Below are 15,737 nucleotides of genomic sequence, written 5' to 3'. Positions count from 1 at the left end.
GTGCTGCCATCTTGCGGCGGGAAGCTGAAACAACTAGAAATTTACCAGCAGTCGAGTTCGGCGAACAGTTTGAGCGTTTTGCCACTGCACGAATTGGCGCTGTACGGACATCGTTCGGAGCTTCGTTGTTCTCCCGACAGAGGCGACACCGTCGCTCGTATATGGACAACGCATGGTCGAGTAAAAACATTAATTACGGCAATATTAATGCATAAAAAATGGAAAAAAGGGTATCGATATGTTCAGGAGAGTCTACTGCATCGGTTTCGTATAAAAAAACAAATGATAGTATTAGGAAAAGTAAATAATTGCTCTTCAAAGTTTGGTTAACTATTATGTTAATTAATTATATTATACGTTGTTGTCGTTTAGGTTTCTTGCACGATATCGATGCAGCAGATTCTCCCGAACAGTCCTGTGCTCTTTGTTTAGTCTTTTATGCCCTAATTTCGCCATAATTAATGTCTGCAGGCGACCTTGCACGGTGCTTTTCTTATTATTAAATAAACAATTGTAGGCCATGCTCGGTCCATTAGCCATCGAACAAAAGCATTACGATAGTCTAAATGTTTATAAGGCTACAAAAATAATACCATAATCACCCCTGAATCGTAAAAAAGGTCTCAAAGCGAAAGATTCGATTTTTCTTTTTTTTCAATTAATTCTACAGAAAATTAAGGCCGCCGAAGAACAACAGTCGAGCATTTTTAGCGATCATATGCTTAACCTGCATTATCTTGATAACCCTAGCTATTTTATAAATAAGTCTATGAAAATATTGAGACTTCTAAATCCGGCTGGTTTTTGTGTTGTGTCACACACATTGCTATCTTCGTCGATACGGTACAATCTGTCCAAAAAAATGATTCAAGAGCCTGTTTGACCTTAATTGATAACGCAATGAGCACCGATATTTTTATTCCCATAGACCGGCGGCTGTGTAAATCGCGGCGATACTTTTTCTCTTTCGAGTATAAACATCAACTATGCAGATAAGAAGTATTAAGAAGTCCGGCGAGTTTATATAACAGCGGCCCAACGGTACATATTCGCATTAGTTTCGTCACTGGCATCGCGCCGAGCCGAGCAACGCAAACACAGAGATACACATTCCCGAAAAATGGCTTCGAAGGGCCCAGGACCGGCGTTAGATTCTGATTGCATGACCTTGACCAGATTTGTCCTGGCCGAACAAAAGAAAATACCGTCCGCCACCGGTGACCTAAGTCAGCTCTTGAATAGCATACAGACGACTGTGAGGGCGATCAGCTCCGCGGTCAGGAAAGCCGGTATCGCCAATATGTGAGTAGATAATCAACGTACCTGAATTAATAATTAAAAAATTTGCCCTCGACATAGACACTTGAGAAACTATCATTTTACAACGAACGTTTAAAAAGTGTAATTTCAAAATGTGTACTTAAAAACTTGTTTTTAAAATGATCATTTAAGAACCTGATTTTTAAATGATTACTTAAGAACCTGATTTTAAGATGATCATTTAATATGCTAAGCGAACTTACGCTTTTCGTCGTGAATACTTAAAAATATATAATATATATAAATTTTTTTTTAAACGAATGTTTAACAATTTTAAATTAACTTCGTAACCGTAGGAATAATGATTAAAATAGGGTGACATAAATACCAACAATTACTTAATAAACGCTGTACAGTAAAAGTATTATACGTGTAAAACGAACGAATACAGCGCTTTAAATTAGCGTACAAAGTCCGCGTTCTATAGCGACATATTCGAAAAACAAATATTACAGCGTTGCCGAATGTAAATAACGCGAATACCGATTGGATATTTCAACGATACAGTCCGATCAAGCGACTATCTTTCGGTGTGGCAGATATATTGTTATCCTATCGTCGCTGTTGTTCAGCAAATGTTAAGCGAATATTCAGCAAACACAGTAATTTCTCCCTAATTCGCGCTCGGTTTGCGCACAAAAGTGGACAGTTTGGGAACAGGAGACACTATTATTCGAACCTTGCGTCTCGTTTTTATAGTCGTTGACGATTGTTTACTATAAAAACGAGCCGTCTACCACTTTTGTCGAAGCTTCAAATTTTCGAAAAAATTGTCGATAATCGAACAGCTATAACTCTGTGAAAAAAAATCGTAGAGTCATGGAACTAGGCTCATTTTAAAGCCCGAAATGTCTACTTTCGGATGGTATTGGTCAGTTTCTTCTGAAAAAATTGATTTATGATATGACGGATGGGAAACCTCGTTCTAGATTTTACACAAAATCTCGAATTTTCGAAAAATTGTTGATATTCGAACAGCTATAACTTTGTGTAAAAAAATCGTAGAGCAATGCAATTAGGCTTATTTTAAAGCTGGAACTATCTACTTTCGAAAGTCGTTCGTCGATTTCTTTAAAAAAATTTATTCGCGACATGGTGGATAGGAAACCTCGCCCCAGACTTTAGACAAAATTTCTAACTCTCGAAACATCGACGATATTCAAAACACTGTAAATTCGTGAATAAAAATCGTAGAGCAACGAACCCGAACTCATTTTAAAGCCTGAAATCTCTACTTTTTTCGTGTATAATTCATCCCCGTTGAAAAAATTGTTCGTAGACACAGCGCGCGAGAAGCTGTAACAATACCGCAATCTTTTTCTCACGAACATTTCGTCTCAGAAAACTTTCACGGAAATACAATTTATATAAACATTGGTGTAGAAAAATGTACGAAAAGGGTGATTTTGTGATTGTTGACTCAGGTACGGCATAGCTGGGTCCACGAACGTCCAAGGGGAGCAGGTGAGAAAGCTGGACATGTTTAGCAACGACCTGTTCATAAACATGTTAACGTCTTCGTTCACGAGCTGCGTCCTCGTGAGCGAGGAGAACCCGAACGCGATCGAGGTGGAGGTCGAGAAACAGGGGAAATACATAATTTGCTTCGATCCGTTGGACGGATCGTCGAACATCGATTGTCTGGTGACGGTCGGATCGATTTTCGGAATCTACAAGAAACCAGAGCCGACGAAATCGCCATTGGTGGCGAACGCTCTGCAACCAGGTAGAAATTTAATCGCTGCTGGATACGCGGTATACGGTTCCGCGACCATGATCGTGCTGTCGATTGGCCGCGGGGTGAACGGGTTCACTTATGATCCTGCGATTGGCGAATTTATTTTAACCGACAGGAACATGAGGGTTCCCCCTAAAGGAGAAATATACAGGTAATTCTACACGGTGTGCTAAAAACATCTCGGAATCTAGTAATAAGAGGTTCCTGAGGTCATTCGAAGCAACTTTTTCCTTAGCGAAAATGCGATCCGCGGCTTCGTTTACGAGTTATTAGCGAAAAACGGCGACCAATGAGAGGCGAGCTCGACTGGCGCGAGGCGGCCTAAGCCAACGCGCGCACGAAGCCCCGTTCCGCTGATTGGCTCGGCCGCCTCGCGCCAGCTGGATCTCGCCTCCCATTGGTCACCGTTTTTCGTAAATAACTCGTAAACGAAGCCGCGGATTGCATTTTCGCTAAGGAAAAAGTCACTTGAAATTACCTCAGGAACCCACCATTTCCGAGACATTTTTCGGACATGCTATATTTATTAAATCGGTACAATTAATTTATCCAGCGTGGTTTCAAATAGATACATTATTTATTGAATTTTTTAAAGCATAAACGAGGGCCTCGAGAGCCAATTGGAGGCACCCATCAAAGAGTACGTTCACTCGAAAAAGTATCCAGCTACTGGAAAACCCTATAGCTTGAGATACGTGGGCTCCATGGTGGCCGACGTTCACAGGACTATTAAGTATGGCGGAATATTCATGTATCCGGCGACCAAAACTAATCCATCCGGCAAGGTATGCTTAATAACTTATCAGTTGCCTCTAGCCATCGATTATTATATATTTTATATTTTTACTTACTTACATATATACTATGTATTATATTTTATACTATATATTATTTATGTATATTTTGATATCACCATATTTATATTATTATACGTTCTAGCCATCGATTATTACATATTTTATATTTTTACTTACTTACATATGCATTATGTATTATATTTTATACTATATATTATTTATTTATATTTTGATATCACCATATTGATATTATTATACGTTCTACTGTATTAATGACTCTATAACGTTGTTCATCGTAGCTCCGACTGTTGTACGAGTGCGCCCCCTTAGCGCACATAATAAGGGAAGCGGGCGGCATGTCGTCGAACGGGGAGATCGACATTCTGGACATTGTGCCGGAGAAAATTCACCAACGATCGCCTTGTTTCCTGGGCTCGAAAGAGGACGTGGAGGAACTTTTGCGTTTCATCGGGAAGAGCAAGACCGCGTGAAATAACCATAGAAAAAAGAATAGTGCAATTTCTACTGCGAATGTTTTACAAACTCTTCGTATATCATCGAGATCGAACAAATACAAGTTTGTGTAAACTGTCGAGTCAACATCAAAAATTAAGTCATTAAACACGACGCTCATCCGAATCGATGATGAACGTTATACGTCAGGAGCAGCGTCTTAGTTTACATTATTAAACAAATTAATGTTACATCAGGAGCAGCGCGTCTTAATGGAAAATTAATGTTACATCAGGAGCAGCGCGTCTTAATGGAAAATTAATGTTACATCAGGAGCAGCGCGTCTTAATGGAAAATTAATGTTACATCAGGAGCAGAGCGCGTCTCGATGGAAAATCAATCGTTCAGGGTTACGCGGAGTTCGAGTTAGTCTTTGAATTTTTTATTTATATACACCGTGAAGCGATTAGTATCTGTATCCTTCGTTGGCGGATCCCCCGGGGGAGGGTGCTGGGGCGGGGAAGGTGGCGGTGCCCTCGTACCGCACCATGGGACGATATCCGGCATCGTCGGCGACGTAATCGACGATCTGGGTCCTGCCGTCCGGCAGCAGCACGTGGTACGTCCCTGACGCCTCGCTGTCTTTGCGCGACTCGTGATGGCCGAAGTCCAAACCAGCCACCGCGTCTTGGACTTCGTACGAGAATTCGTAGTTCGCTGGGTCCTGAAAGCAAGCGCGAATATTTCATTCCAGGAACCGAGCGTTGCATCGAAACTGAACCAACCGGAAATGTTGGGTTCCTCAGGACATTTGAAGCAACTTTTTCCTTAGCGAAAATTCAATCCGCGGCTTCGTTCACGAGTTATTAAGGAAAGACCAATGGCCAATGAGAGGCGAGCTCGACTGGCGCGAGGCGGCGCAGCCAACGAGGCGCGCGAGGCACAGGCTCGCCTCATTGGCTCGGCCGCCTAGCGCTGGGCGAGCTCGTCTCTCATTGGTCGCTGTTTTTCGCTAATAACTCGTGAACGAAGCCGCGGATTGAATTTTCGCTGAGGAAAAAGTTGCTTCAAATGTCCTCAGGAACATATCATTTCCATTGTAAAATTAATGAAAATATTTTTTAATATTATACACTTGTATAGTTTAATTAAAACATTGAATTGCAATATATATTGAATATATTGAATATATATAATATATTATATTATATATATTATATATTATTAGCAGATATAATTAGCAGATATTTGGGATCGGTAAATAGCCCGTAATCGGTCTACTGGATGGAAAACAATACTCACTCCGGCCCACTCGTCTGGATGACCAACGTTACCGCCGCCGCCGCCGCCGCCACCGCCGCCAGTGGGTGTTCGGGTGCCTTGCGGAGGAAGGTAGGCAGGTCCTTGAGGTTCGCTCAAAATTCCTGCCAACATCATCGTTAACAGGAGTGCCTGTAATAAGAACGACACAGCTAATCACCGCTAATCACCAAATATACCTTTTCCAATTTAACTTCAGGCTGTGCCGGCAACTAACAAAGCCCTCAGCGGCTTTAATTTACGCTTAACATTATGTTTTACATCACCGCGAAAGAAACACCGAACAACCGATTCGTATTCCCCTGATTTATTATAAATTATTATTCCCTCTCTTAATTCGATCCGCCGGCGAAACTGATCGTTCACTGAAAATCTTTATACCTTTATAACTTGATTTCGCAAATAAAATCGGCTCGCCGCCGCTTTCACAATAAATTATCGTCGCGAACATTTTTAAGCAACTTTCTAGCACTTTTAAGCAGAACGACAATTACCGTAAATTCACCCCCGAATTTTCCTTCGGCTTGTAAACAAAATTCGGGAAGAGGAGACGCGATTGTTCGAGCCTCGCGGCTCCTCTTTTTAATTCCCGATTGTCAACAGTTATAAAAAACGAGGCGCAGGGCTCGAATAATCGCATCTCCTCTTCTCGAATTGTCCATTTTTCTTTGCAAGCTGAAGCAAAATTCGGGAGAATTTATTGCACACGGAAACGGACAATTTGGGAAGAGGAGATAAAATTATTCGAGAATCCTGCGCCTCGTTTTTACAATTGCTAATCGTTTGCCGTCGTTAAATTCGTATAAAATGTCGATCGGACTGATTAGAAAAATGCGCGCGGACGCGGCGGATAACAATGGAATGACGTACGAACCTTTGGAATCATTAGTCGGCACGATCCTGCGAGACTTCACCGAAAGAAAATCGCACAAAGTTCGGATCCCGGTGGATTTTATACCGGGTCGCCGGCCGCGGGCGCGACGAAATGAAGACGGAATCACTGTGATTTCAGGGGGGAACTTTAATACGAGCCTATACCTATAATTATAGTTAATAATAAAACCGCATTGTCAGTAGTCCGGGCTATACCGCGGCAATCATTTATTGCAGTTTCTTAATCGTCGAACCGCTTGCCGGTGCTCTTCGCACCGAGCCGAAACTACGATTTACCGGTGAAATGTTTCTCAAACGTTTTCCAGATAACCGGCGGAGGGAGGGGGCAGGGACCGGAACGACCAGAACGGCGTTACGAACGAAATTGTAATTCGTGGAAAAGGAAAAGAAAAGTAGAAGAAGAAGTCACAATATTCTTCTCCAGCGGTGCTTCTTTATTCCCGCCGTCGTTTTCCCTCCTCGCATTCGTTGTATGTACAATACGTCGTTCGTGTGTGAGTGCGTGGTAGCGATATCAAATATTGTTCAATACTAAGGACACGTTCTCATGCATATAAAAGTGGAAACGCCGCGTACGGTCGAGTTAATAATACTGTACTAGTGCAGGCATGGGCGTGTAGGAGCGGCGAAGCCACGCCCCCGCGGAGCGGCGTTGCCACGCCCCCTCGGAGCGCTGCGCGTAGACAAACGAACGAGACGAACGGGCGTGTTCCGTCGTCGTCGACGTCGAATTTCCGGCCGAATTTGCTCCGCAGAATCGTTCCCGTGCCTGTCGTAATGCCTCAAAAATCTATAAATTAATATATTACAATGTACCGATCGACGCGCGCGCGTACAAATTATTTGACCGTTTTGCCCACGTTCGTACAAAATTTCATGGAATCCAGAGATCAGTGTTACCCGGCATCGTCGACGTCGTACGCAATAAATAAACACCAGATTTCTATGTAATGCCAACAACGATGTACAGCAATTTCTCCCGGAAATGCCGAATTTCGGGTTGCCGTGAATTTCCCTGCGCTACTCCTACGCCTATGTAATTTATGTACGATGCGCACGCGAAGGCAACGCAAAATAAGCGGGTTTGGGTGTGAAAAACCGCGGAGCTACAAGGAACATGGCGGGTGCAATAAATTATTCTTAATTTTCCTTTAGTTTATAAACAAAAATGGATATTGATGATATTCGAACTGCTATAACTTTGAGCAAAAAAATCGTATAGCAATGACACTAGGCTTATTTTAAAGCCTGAAGTGTCTACTTTCGGATGATATTGGACAGTTTCTTCTAAAAAAATTGATTTGTGATATGACGGATGGGAAACCTCGTTCTAGATTTTACATAAAATCTCGAAAAATTGTTGATATTCGAACAGCTATAACTTTGTGTAAAAAAATCGTAGAGCAATGCAACTAGGCTTATTTTAAAGCTGAAAGTATCTACTTTCGGAAACCGTTCGTCGATTTCTTTAAAAAAATTTATTTGCGACACGGTGGATGGGAAACACCGTTCCAGACTTCACACGAAATTTCTAACCTTCGAAAACATCGACGATATTCAAAATACTGTAAATTCGTGAATAAAAATCGTAGAGCAACGAAACTAAACTCATTTTAAAGCCTGGAATCTCTACTTTAGGCGATAGGAGCGTTGCACCAATTCGGGAGAATTTACTGTACCAGATACGTGACCCGTCGAATCCCGTCGCGTGTTCTCCGAATTGCCTCCGAATCGTGTCACGTGCCCTCCGAATTGCCTTCGAATCGTGGCTAAAAATTCGAAATTAGAAGAATTAAAAATCATTAATTTATTCTAGCATTACTATGTGTTCGTACTAATGTACACCAGCGATGCTGACCGCTGCCTTTCTTCGTCGACTGCCTTCTCGGATCTGCCGATTTCAATTCCGACTTCGAGCGTTCCCGGAAGAAATGACCGTACTCTAACGAATTCTAAAATCGTCCAGCAATAAAATATACAATGATTTGTACGACGACGTGAGATAGATAGAGAGAAAGAGATAGAACAGTGAGGTCGTCCAGGTGGTCTTCGGTGACCGGACAATTTTCGAAGCATTACCGTGCGGCCCCACGCGTCGTCGCGAGGCGCGCGCAAACCTCTCGGATCCTCTTTACGGAACAACGCGCGACCCACCGATCTTGTGCGTATTCGTCCGGCGAGGGCCCGACGCAACACTCGGGCCGTTTGTGCGAACGTTCCACGCGGACTCCACGGTCCCGAGACACGATCTAGAACATTTATAGCGCTCGGACGAGTTCAAACGTCTATAATACTGTTGCGTTTCTTCTCGACTTCGGTGGCGTCCAGGTCGTTACCCAGGCTGCCCACTCGTCCTCTGAGACCGATGCCGGGTCCGACTTGACCGTTCGCCTTCAGCTTCTCTTGCATTTGCGCGAGGATGTCCTGCATTCTTCGTATCTACAGATGAAATGAAACAGTTGAACGAACCGAGCGCCGTAAATTCTCCCGAATTTTCCTTCGGTTTGCGAACGAAAATGGGCAATTCCGGGAAAGGAGACACGATTATTCGGGCCTCGGGATTCGTTTTTATAGTTTAGTGGTATCGGCAATTATAACAACGAGGTGCAAGGCTCGAATAATCGTATCTTCTTTTCCCAAGTTGTTCATTTTTGTTTATAGGCTGAAGAAAGATTAGGGAGAATTTACGGTGTACGGTAATTTTTCCGCAATTCGCGCACAGATCGCGCACGAAGACAATCTGAGAAGGGGAGATGCGTTTATAAGTTTAAGGAGATAAGAGGAGACACCGTTAAAAATATTATTAAAAATATCGTCGATGTTTCAGAGGTTCGAAATTTCGCGTGAAGTCTGGAACGGGGTCTCCCGACCACCGTGTCGCAAATAAATTTTTTTAAAGAAATTGAAGGATGGCGTCCGAAAGTAGACACTTCGGGCTTTAAAATAAGCCTAGTTCCATTGTTGTATGATTTTTTTGCACGAAGTTACAGCTATTCGAATGTCAACAATTTTTTCGAAAACTCGAGATTTTGTGCAAAATCAAGAACGCGGTTTTCCATCCGTCATATCATAAATAAATTTTTTTAGACGAAACTGACCAATACCGTCCGAAAGTAGACACTTCCAGCTTTAAAATAAGCCTAGTTCCATGGCTCTAAGATTTTTTTGTACAAAGTTATAGCTGTTCGAATATCGACAATTTTTTTGAAAAGTCGAGATTTTGTGCAAAATCTAGAACGCGGTTTTCCACCCGTCATATCATAAATCAATTTTTTTAGACCAAACTGACCAATACTGTCCGAAAGTAGACACTTCCGGTCTTAAAATAAGCCTAGTTTCATTGCTATTCGATTTTTTTGCACAAAGTTATAGCTATTTGAACATCAACAATTTCTTCGAAAATTTGAAACATCGACGAAAGTAGTAGACGGCTCGTTTTTTACCGATTTTTTTACCGATCGTCCACGACTATAAAAACAAGCTAGGCTCGAATAATCGTATCTCCTGTTCCCAAATTGTCCATTTTTGTGCGCAATCCGAGCGCGAATTAGGGAGAAATTACTGATAGTTTTACCGAGCACTAAAAACGACCGACGCGCGTTTCTTTCTACGACGACACTGGATTTACTCTGCTCTAATCGAGAAATCGATTCAACGGATACCAGTGAGAAAGGTCTCCAGAAATGTCAACGATTTTAAAGCGTAAAATACGACAGCGTTCGCTATTTTCTCTCTTAAAAGTCTCGAGATTCCGAAGACCGTTTCGCAGGAAACGATTCAATGAACGTCTCAACTGCAGCATAAGTTATTCGAAATAACAGAAAGATTAGAAACGACAGGAAGTTTAACTAGATTTCCAGTCTCGTCGTTCTCGTCGAGCGAAACACGTCGGCCGGTGCCAGAGCTCGGTAAGCGAAGTATCAATGATTCGGTATCGTTCGATCGCATTTGCCGACCTCTTGGTCCTTTTGCAACAGCAACCAGTCCGTGTCGGATATAGTGTTTTCGAAATGAGGGCCCGAGTCTCTCTTCAATTTGCTGCGAACAGAACGAAGCCAAGCTGATCACTCGAGTCGACGCTCGTACACGTTGGTCCGTGATCATTAGACCGCGGATTATTATGCGCAAAAATAAAAAAAAAAGTACAACAAAAAAACAGTCTTCGTCAATTGCGAGAGACACAGAAGCCAAATGCGACCTTCCTGCTAGGCTATCCTTCTAGATAATTGTAATAAGTCGTGATTAATAAGTCGATTTTAATTTAATTTCCTAAAATTTGTTCGACGTTCCACGTTTCGCCTGCACAATTATTCCGGCAAACGCATAAAATCCGCAGCCTAGTGATCGTCGAATACCAATAATAATCGATGCACTACGCTGACCATACTTTACCATACAATAGAGAATGCACGGAGTATGCACGGAGTATGGCACACACGTTTTCGTTAACTCTGTGTGCTCCGAGTGCAACGGTAACTCCGATCAACGACAGGGAGACAGTACAGGACACGCACGTATACATCTAATAGAATGGGTATACCTACTGAAATGCAATACTTATTTACATGCGTAGATACCTCCGTTCCCGTGTCGCTTGCTGCGAAATTTGGGAAATGCATTGCGCCCGGAAGTTCTCGTAATGCACGTCCTGTGTTACGTCTTTCAGGTCTTGCATGTGCGTGGATATCAGCATTGTTCGCAGTTTCACGAAATCGCTGTGCTTCGGGTTCTCCACTGCGTTCGAGTCAAACCAGAATGTTAATCGATATTTTTTCTCTTTTCTTTTTATTAGAAGAAACGTCGAATTTTCCGTTGTACAGTTGCAGTTAAATTTTTCCCAATTCGCGTTCAGATTGAGCACAAAAATGAACGATTTGGAAAGAGGATTTACTTACTGTAAAAGCGAGACTCGGATAATCGTATCACCTCTTCGCAAATTGTCCGTTTGTTGTTTAAAAGCCGAGGGACAATTGGGGAGAATTTACTGTACACTGCTCGTTCGAAATTATAGCGCATAAAGTGGGCGAATTTGGCTCGACGATAACTTCGCGAAGAATCATCGTAGGACGATGACCATGTTTTTAAATTAAAGCTTGAAACCTCCACTTTAAGACTATGTATCTCTATTTTAAGTTCGACGGGCCCTCGACGCTGTAACCCTTCAAATGCGAGGCCATGTCATGATAAAAATCGTCATATTTATCCCATCGAACATTGCCAACTTCAACCGAATGCACGGACCTGGAAAACTTTCTCCCGGAAACGCCGTTTACGGTAGAAAAAAGTTCGATCCTTCCCCTTCGATTGAAAAAAAAATAAACCCTGCTGCGATTTTTCTGCACGAAGTTACAGCGCTTTGAAGTTACCCTTGTCGAGGCAATCGTATCAACCTGTTCCGTAATTGTCATTTTTGTGCGCAATCCGAGCGCGAATTAGGGAGAAATTATTGTATTTCACGATCATCTGACGGTAAAAATTCGTCGATACAAAAACAGGTAGCCTACCTTCGACTACTCCCCATGGATATTGCCGGCCCCTGACTTTCTTCCCGGCAACCTCCAGCACCGTGGAGCTTCCGACAACGGCGAAAGGTATGCACGCCTTCAGCTCCTTATCCTGTTGCTTGAACTCCTCGTCCTCGTCGCTATCACAGTCCGGAAACTGATATATCTACGCGCAAAGCATTGTCCTTTCGCGTTCCAGCTCTTGCTTCTATCTCCCCCGACTTTCTCGATCTCGTTGTTACAGTAAAAATTCTCCCGAATTGTCCATCGGCTTGCAAACAGAAATGGACGATTCCGGAACAGGAGATGCGATTACTCGAGCCTCGCGGCTCGTTTTTATAATCTCCGATTGTCGACGATTATAAAAACGTGGCGCAACTCTTCCCAAATTGCCCATTTTTGTTCGCAAGCCGAGGGAGAATTGGGGAGAATTTACTGTGATCTCATTTCAGGAAGAAAGGAGGCGCGATTGGATAGAATCGGGTCACTGATCAGGAAGACCGCGGATCGTCGATCGACTGAATCCATTAAATCAGTGGAAAATGGCCGGTTTAACGTTTTGTATTTAAAAATTGCTGAGATTTCGAAGATAACGTCTTTCGTAGGTAACGTTCTAATAAATTTTCTAAGCCGAATATAGTAATTTCTCTCGGAAATGCCAAATATCTCGGGTTGCTGCGAATTTCCCTGTGCTAGTGCTACGCCTATGTAATTTATTGCTACGTCGATGCTAAGGGTCGACGGCATGCGAATGACAATATTAATATAATTGAAATGAGAATACGAAATGATCTGTTTGCCTTCGAATCGTGGCATGTGGCCTCCTAATTGCCTTAAAAATAGTAGCACGAGGTCTCCGAATTGCCTTAAAAAATAGTGGCATGTGGCCTCCGAATTGCCTTAGAATCGTGTTGTGTATCTTCTGAATTGCTTTTGAATCGTGGCAAAAAACGAGAAGCAAAAAAGTTAGCGAACAAAGATCGGAATTAAAATCGAGAATCTGTCAAAATTCATTTTCCGCAGCGTCGACCATGGCCGCTTCGGACCGCGATAAAGAAGCAAGAAAAAATCGTGGATCGAAAACTTCGACGTCGTTCGAAAGAGAAGACTCTAATCTTGAAGCTCGTGGTAACCGGAATCGTGGGAAAAATTTTTCAGACGCTGGAGAGACGTTCGAACGCAGAGTTTCCGAGGAGGAGAAACCGAAGGTGGAAAATTCACTTTCGCTGATGAACAAATATTTTTCATCGCGAAATGACTTAGCGAGATTACAGTAGAGGCTTTTTCAAATCGATCCGGACGGTATAGATCATTGTACAATTATTTCTCGCCGACTACCCCGAGTTTCTATAAAAAGCGAGCCGCGAGACCCGAAGAATCGCGACTCAGTATTCTCGGATTTGCCGGTTTCGATTCCGACCTCCGTACATTTCCGGCAGAAATTACTATATTCTTTTCAATAAAAAACTCTGCTAAATAAATTCGAGTCTCGTCGATCTTATAGAGCAACGCTGTCGCTTTCAATGCACGGCGGGTTCAGCGTTGAACGCATCGCAATTTCAAAGCGACCATTGAAAAAGATCATTGAAAGAGACCAAGATCACGGAACGATCTGCCAACTGGAAGACGTCTCGTGGCAAAAACAAGACGGTGCGCTGCTGTCAACGATTTAAGACCGTGCAAATGCCACAAGGATCCGCAGTCAACCGATCGGTTAACCGAGGACGATCGAATCAGCGTTGAACCCTAAACGCTACCTGAATCTCGTTCTCCTCGATGTCAGCCAGGATCCGTTCCTTCAGCTTCTTCACCTCGTACGTGGTCAACGTGTCAGCTTTGGCGATCACCGGGACCACGTTCACCTTGCGGTGTAGCCTCCTCAACACCTCCAGATCCAGTTGCCTCAGTCTAAGGAAGAATCGTAAAATAACCGGGGGCTGTCCCGACTATCCGCCAGGAGGATCGAGCCGTGAAATTGTAATGTACCCGTGACCATAAGGGGGAATGAAGTACAAGCAGCAGTGCACCCTGTTGTCCTGGATGTTCTTCCGGTTCAGGCCGCTCTCGTCGGTGAAGTACTGACAGAACTGCTCGTCGATGTACGTCGAGCACGCTTTCCACGTGTCCTCGCAGTTCACCGCGTCGCCGAACCCTGGAATCGTTTCGGAACGGTCAGATCCGTCGACGAAAACACACACAAACACACAAAGAAAGAGAGAGAAAGACAGAGAGAGAGAGAGAGAGAGAGAGAGAGAGAGAGAATAAGAGCAGCCATCGAAGCGCAGAACTCTCGGCTCCCGCGGACGTATACAGAGGGCGATTCACTCAAGGTCACGCGACGGCCACGTTGCCATAGGTCATTAGATTCGTCTTGACCTCGGCTAGCAATCCACGTCGACAGAAACATATGGTCCCGTTCAAAGAATCATCGACGACCTTGGAATCTCGAGAACCATAAGCTTCGAGGAGTAATCATTTTCGTGGTAACACGTGCCCCTCGGAATCATGCGAATCGTTCCTCTATCATTTTTCTGTACGGTCAACGATAACGAAGATATCGGCTCGGTGAATCACCCGGCGTAACAGAAACGCGCAGCGCAACGAACGTCGACGATCCGACAGAATGCCACACCTGGAGTGTCAACAATGGTCAGACGCAGCCTGACACCTCTCTCCTCGATGTCCATCGTCTTCTTCTCGATCGTGGTGGTCTTCTCGATGCGTTCTACGAACGAAAAGCCAAACGATTAAAAAATAGGACGACGAACGTTCGTCAACGACGATGTCATTAGCACTATGCTCGATCGTTCGAGACACTGTCCACCGACCTCCGGCATCGGGAATACGCCTGTCCTTGTACAAATCCCCCAGGAACAGGCTGTTTATCAGCGTGGACTTGCCGAGGCCGCTCTCGCCCAGCACCATCAGCGTGAACTCGAATCCTCTCTTCACGGACTTCCTGTGCACCTGCTCCGGCAGCGTCGCGAACCCAATGTAGTCCCTGTCTGCGGAAGAAGAAATCGACATCGTTAGAGAGACACTTTCGTGCGACACTTATTCCACCGTCGCCTCGTTCGAGCTCCTCCCTACTCTCGTCGCCTAGCCGTTGATAACGCGATAACGAAAACGGACAAAGGAAACGAGCGCCGGACACGTACCACCGGACATGTTGGCCACGCGCGACAACACTTTGGCAGTGGCGGATTCAGCACCGGGCCCAGGACCGAGCGAGCTCCGTTTGACAGGGAGCACAACGGAACGTGGATGAAGGTAGATCGCTACTGTTTTGTATGGTCAGAGGCTGCGCCGCGCTGCGCTGGCGCGACCACGCCGACCGATCAATAGTCGTCGGCTCCATTGTCGGGGGTCCTTGCTTTGTCGGCGGGTTCGGTGCTCGATACTACTCTCGTTCGGCCTACAGGCGCGTTGTTTTCTCCTTTTTTTGTTTTAACGTTTGAGGCCTCGTCGACTCTCTTGGGTCATTAGAGAGCAAGTGGGGGGAGGGGGTAATTAAATGAAATTTTTGGTCCGCGATCACATCGAACGACGATGTTCGACAGATAGGTGCGTTGATTCCTGTGTTGTTGTTGTTGTTGGAAACTGTTGGCGAACAACGCGAGTTCTCCGGAATGCACAGGAAGTTTGTAGCGTTTCGGAGATACGGTAAATTCTCTACGATTGTCCCTCGGCTGCTGGACAATTTGGGAAGAG

At 44.1% G+C, this 15,737-nt stretch overlaps 3 protein-coding genes across 4 annotated transcripts; 1 reads left to right on the top strand and 2 right to left on the bottom strand.

The window, feature by feature from the left end:
• Positions 1-1,035: 1,035 nt before the first annotated feature.
• On the top strand, positions 1,036-4,520 carry fbp (fructose-1,6-bisphosphatase). Its single transcript, XM_033482122.2, has 4 exons — positions 1,036-1,302; positions 2,745-3,209; positions 3,654-3,843; positions 4,155-4,520. The coding sequence occupies exons 1-4, from the start codon at positions 1,121-1,123 to the stop codon at positions 4,344-4,346; spliced, it is 1,029 nt and encodes a 342-aa protein (XP_033338013.2). The 5' UTR covers positions 1,036-1,120; the 3' UTR covers positions 4,347-4,520.
• Positions 4,521-4,728: 208 nt separating this feature from the next.
• LOC117227123 (cuticle protein 7) lies at positions 4,729-6,794 on the bottom strand. Its single transcript, XM_033482123.2, has 3 exons — positions 6,503-6,794; positions 5,611-5,760; positions 4,729-5,032 (listed from the first exon to the last, which is right to left on the bottom strand). The coding sequence occupies exons 1-3, from the start codon at positions 6,512-6,514 to the stop codon at positions 4,775-4,777; spliced, it is 420 nt and encodes a 139-aa protein (XP_033338014.2). The 5' UTR covers positions 6,515-6,794; the 3' UTR covers positions 4,729-4,774.
• A 141-nt stretch (positions 6,795-6,935) lies between these two features.
• Septin4 (septin 4) lies at positions 6,936-15,344 on the bottom strand. Of its 2 annotated transcripts, none has more exons than XM_033482116.2 (9): positions 15,185-15,344; positions 14,855-15,031; positions 14,659-14,751; positions 14,013-14,178; positions 13,784-13,934; positions 12,027-12,192; positions 11,088-11,256; positions 10,479-10,560; positions 6,936-8,961 (listed from the first exon to the last, which is right to left on the bottom strand). In XM_033482116.2, exons 1-9 carry the CDS (start codon positions 15,192-15,194, stop codon positions 8,800-8,802), a joined length of 1,176 nt encoding a protein of 391 aa, XP_033338007.1. In that variant the 5' UTR covers positions 15,195-15,344; the 3' UTR covers positions 6,936-8,799. The 2 variants fall into 2 exon arrangements, with proteins under 2 accessions (XP_033338007.1, XP_033338008.1); XM_033482117.2 differs by having other exon boundaries at positions 11,100-11,256.
• Positions 15,345-15,737: the final 393 nt, after the last annotated feature.

The sequence above is a fragment of the Megalopta genalis genome, chromosome 5 (assembly GCF_051020955.1).
Source record: "Megalopta genalis isolate 19385.01 chromosome 5, iyMegGena1_principal, whole genome shotgun sequence".
Classification (NCBI taxonomy): domain Eukaryota; kingdom Metazoa; phylum Arthropoda; class Insecta; order Hymenoptera; family Halictidae; genus Megalopta; species Megalopta genalis.
Note: the sequence above shows the minus strand (reverse complement) of the source record. Positions and strands in the feature narration are given on the sequence as shown.